General features: G+C 40.6%; 1 protein-coding gene across 1 annotated transcript in view; it reads left to right on the top strand.

Moving 5' to 3' along the window:
• LOC102823850 (zinc finger protein AEBP2-like) overlaps positions 1-4540 on the top strand; it is an 86411-nt gene that overhangs the window by 74319 nt on the left and 7552 nt on the right. The window contains 1 exon segment of the mRNA XM_006866013.1: positions 1006-1017. Within this exon segment, the coding sequence (XP_006866075.1) occupies positions 1006-1017 (12 nt within the window).

Genomic DNA, 4540 nt, shown 5'->3' with positions numbered 1-4540 from the left:
TGGCCCAGGATTGGACATTGTTTTGTTTTGCTGTGCATGGGGTCGCTATGAGTCAGTTTTGACTCAGTGGCACCTAACAACAACAACAAAGTACTATCAGGTCGGTTCAACTGATAGTGACGCTTACAAGTCTTTGTGGGAGCAAAACTCATCTTTCTCCCACGGAACAACTGGAAGTTTCGAACTGCTGACCTTGAGGTTAGCAGCCCAACTCATAACCACTATGCTACCAGAACTCCTGGTATATGTATGTACACATAAATACACATAGGTATTTATGTATGTGTATGTATGTTGTTGTGTTAAGTGCCGTGGAGTTGGTTTCGACTCATAGTGACCCTGCACAGGGTTTCCGAGGCTGTAAATCTTTATGGGAGCAGAATGCCTCATCTTTCTCCCGCGGAACCACTGGTAGTTTCGAAGTGCTGACCTTGCGGTTCACAGCCCGATTCGTAAGCACTACGCTACCAGAGCTCCGTGTGTGTGTGTGTGTGTGTGTGTGTGTGTATGTATGTATGTATAGGAAAAGATAGGTTTGTGTAGGAAGGAACTTCAGAAAGTTTATGGGAAAACAGAATGAAAAGATAATGGGTTTATAAGAAGTAGTTGATGAGTTTGCACTACCAACCTTGTGGCAGATAGTCCAGTACTTATTCAGTAGTGCTACACTAGGACTCTGTGGTATATCTGTATAAGTACATGTTTCTTTGTGCTTTAATGGGGCAAAGGTACAGATAATTCCTAGACATTACTAAATAACACGTGGGATTGGCTTACTGGTTTGAAGGCTTAGGATCATAGTTTTGTGGTATACCTTGGTTAATTTAGAACTGAAACCACTCCCTGAGGTCACCTTTCACCTAAGTAGCAGATTAGCTCATAAAACAAACAATAGCACCTGTGAGTACTATGCTGCTTTAACCAATCATCTATATAACCAAATCATCTATGTCAACATTTATTTTAAAGCAAAGATGAGAAAGGGGGCACCTAGGTGGTGTAGAGAAAGTTGTTGTTGCGAAGTGCTGTTGAATCGGTTCTGACCCATAGCGACCCTGTATAGGTTTCCGAGGAGCCGCTGGTAAGCTTGAACCGCCTGCCGGCCTTGCATTTCAAACGGCTTTGCAGTCAGTCTGGTGCATTAATTCACAGCGTCACACCAGAACTCCGGATGGAAATGAGAATGCTGGTTGTTTGTGAAAAATATATTGACTGTAACTTAACAATAATGTATGTTGTTAAGTCGATTGCAACCCTGTATAGGGTTTCCGAGGAGTGGCTGGTGAGCTTGCATTTCAAACCGACTTTGCAATCCAGTGCATTGACCCACAGTGCCACACCAGGACTCCAAACAATATGTGTAGAATTTATGAAATGGGAACCTAATTTTCTGTGTAAACTTTCATCAAGCACAACGGCATTTAAAAAAATTTGAAAGATTTATATGACAGTAGGAGTGTAAGCAGATGTTGCACGTTTTAGTCAGGGAAGTGATAGAAATTGAGGTTTAAAAATGAGGCTTAAAATTGAGGTTTAAAAAAAAAATTATTAGACAATAGAAACCAAAAAATGAAGCATTATATACTGTAAAAATTTTACCTGAATATGTAAATGAACTCATTTATCTTATATAAGGCCAAATTCTTTACTCTGGAGCATTGTTGTTGTCATTAAGTGTCGTTGACTTGCTTCTGACTCATAGTGAGCCAATATAGGGTCTTCCAGGAGTGGCTGGTGAGTTTAAATTGACCTTGTGGTCCAGTGTTTATCCTACAGTGCCCACCAGGACTCTACTTTGGATCATGAACATGCTTATTAGAACATAAATGAGCTAATTAGGATTCCCAGTTGCCTTTATTGAATAAACCCTGGTGGCTTAGTGGTTAAATGTTCTGCTAACTGAAAAGTTGGCAGTTTGAACTCACCATCTAGTTCTTCAGAAGAAAGATTTGGCAGCCTGCTTCTGTGAAGATATACAGCCTTGGAAAATCCCACGGGGCGGTTTTACTCTGCCTATTGGGTTGCTGTGAGTTGGAATTCACTTGCTGGCAATGGGCTTATATGGAGTCCTGGTAGCACAGCAGCTAATGCTCTGCTGCTCAATGAAAGTTTGGAAGTTAGAACTATCCAGTGGCTACTGGGGTGGGGACTAAGACCTGGGAATCTGCTCCTAAAATGACAGCCTAAAAAATAAAAAACACTGATAGGGGCAGGTTTACTCTCTCACATAAAGTTAAAGTACACAATAACAGCATAATGTATATATAGTCTACTGTCTTGTCTTTTTTTATAGTTGATCCTTGAACTGTGGGGGTTTGAACTGTGGGGGTCCACTTGTATGTGGATTAAAAAAAAAAGTCTTGTGACCCTAATCTCCACATAAGCAGTTTATTTTTCTAGTAAATTATTTGTTATTACAGTAAAAAGTCATCTCATATGGTTCTCTTGTATTTTTCATGGTGTTCATTGCAAGATGTAAACCTAGAATGACACCATGGAACACAGATGAAATGCTGGTAGTGATTCTTGAATTGCTCCCAAGAGGCAGAGAAAAGTCATGACATTACTAACTTGTTTGAGCTGTACCATAAATTGAGGTCTGCAGCTATGATTCATTTCAAGATAAATGAATTCAATGTTAATTGGTAAGGTTCATTGTCAACAGTAGGTAGGCTTTTGGTAAAGTTTTCTGAGAGTCAAAGTTACAGGAAGGTTTTCTATTGGATATCAGCACTTGTAGCCCCCCCCCCCCCCATGTTGTTCAAGAAGAGTCAGCTGTGTTTTTTTAAAATTGTGGTGAATATATAGGTAACATTTTTTATTTTAACAGTCTTCATATGTACAGTTCAGTGACATTAGATGTTTATTACTCATAGTCATCATTCTTTAGCAGCTTTTATTTATTTAAAGTGAAGCCAGTGATTTGTGGAACTCCTGACACTGTGGCTTTTAGACACCCTTCAGGCCTGATGGAACAGCACCATCTGGGAGATCACAATATGCATTTAGTACTTAAAATCCCCATGTGACATATGGGTAGCATTTGCTCAGGGATTAAGCTCAGAAGATAGGAAGGCATAGGAAAGAAGTTCCAGGTGAATCTTTGAAGAGGTTTAGTCAGGGAAGTGGTTTTATATTTGTGCTGTAGATAGTTTGGGTACTGAGAGTTTCAGAAGATTGGAGGCTTGAACCAAGGTTGTGGCAGCTTGAATGGAGATGATCATCTGTATTGCAGAAATTATTGTAATTGTTAAATGCTGTCAAGTCAGTTCCAATCTATAGCAGCCCTGTGTATGATTTCGAAGGAGTGGTTGGCTGGTGTGTTTGAACTGCTCACCTTGTGGTTAGCAGTCCAGTGTTTATCATACAGTGCCACAATGGCGCACTCCATTACAGAGACTTGTTTTTTTTTTTTTTTTAATGTTTTGTGAATTATGTGATAGTTTGCATGGGAGAACATTAGTTTTACATTCATCCTATAGTATATCATTTCATTGCCTTGGTTACAGTCCCCTCCATGCATCATCACCCAACCAAAGGGTATACACTACAAGCCTGGCCCCTGGTTATCAGCGCACAGCCCCTCTCCCTCTCTGTGTCTGAAGTCCCCAGCTGTTCCATCTCTCCACGTCATCGTCTATGCCTCCATCTCAGGCATCACTGCTTCTCTGGGTAGAGTCCCGCTCTCCACTCTTCTCCTTTGATGGTCCCAGGGACCTCCACTCCTAGACTGAAAAGTTAAATCACTCCCCTCTACATTTACATTACCTTTACATTTCTAACCCTCACAATCTGTCCTGATAACAATTATTCACCCTATCCACATTTCATTTCTTCAGCCTCACCTAGACAGATTGGATACTACTCAGTGGAGCTTCTATCTTCCTCCACACCCTCTGGATCTAGGTTCCTTCTTGAAAGCTTGTAACCAGTCAATTCTTGCCTTTGTAGCCCCTCCATTTTGGGTACCAATGTCCAAGTTGCCCATCCCTGTCCTCTCTATGTGTGGAGGGGGTGGGAATGATCCTTGCTGTAAAGATTTGTTCCCTCTTTTTAGCTACTGCGTCCATAGTTGTAGGTCAAGTTCATCAACAGAGACTTATCGGTTTCTGACCCATAGCGATCCTGTGTAAGGTTTCCAAGGAGCAGCTAATGAGCTTGAACTACCGACCTTGTGGTTCAAACGACTTTGTGCATTAGCCCAAGTGGTACACCAGGACTCCTAGTATATATTACTGATTGAATGTTTGCCTCCTTTTTTTATGTTAGGGCTCTTAGGTGTTCACTGTGAGCATCTTTGAATTTCAGGCTTTCCTGAATTCACTTTATTTCCTTACAGTAGATTCCCAAAAGTTGGATTAATTTTTATGCTAAATTTTGCTCTAGGTGGTTTGATGTGGAAATACAAAAGATACAGTTCTTACTCCTTTAAGGGACCTTCCAGTCTTATGGGAAGGACAGAAGTTTGAGTGCTATAAATATAAAGCAGGAGAATACGGTAGTGAGTTTCTGTTCAAAATATGAACCTTAAATTCTAGAT

Source organism: Chrysochloris asiatica, unplaced genomic scaffold (assembly GCF_000296735.1).
Source record: "Chrysochloris asiatica unplaced genomic scaffold, ChrAsi1.0 scaffold00086, whole genome shotgun sequence".
NCBI lineage: Eukaryota > Metazoa > Chordata > Mammalia > Afrosoricida > Chrysochloridae > Chrysochloris > Chrysochloris asiatica.
Note: the sequence above shows the minus strand (reverse complement) of the source record. Positions and strands in the feature narration are given on the sequence as shown.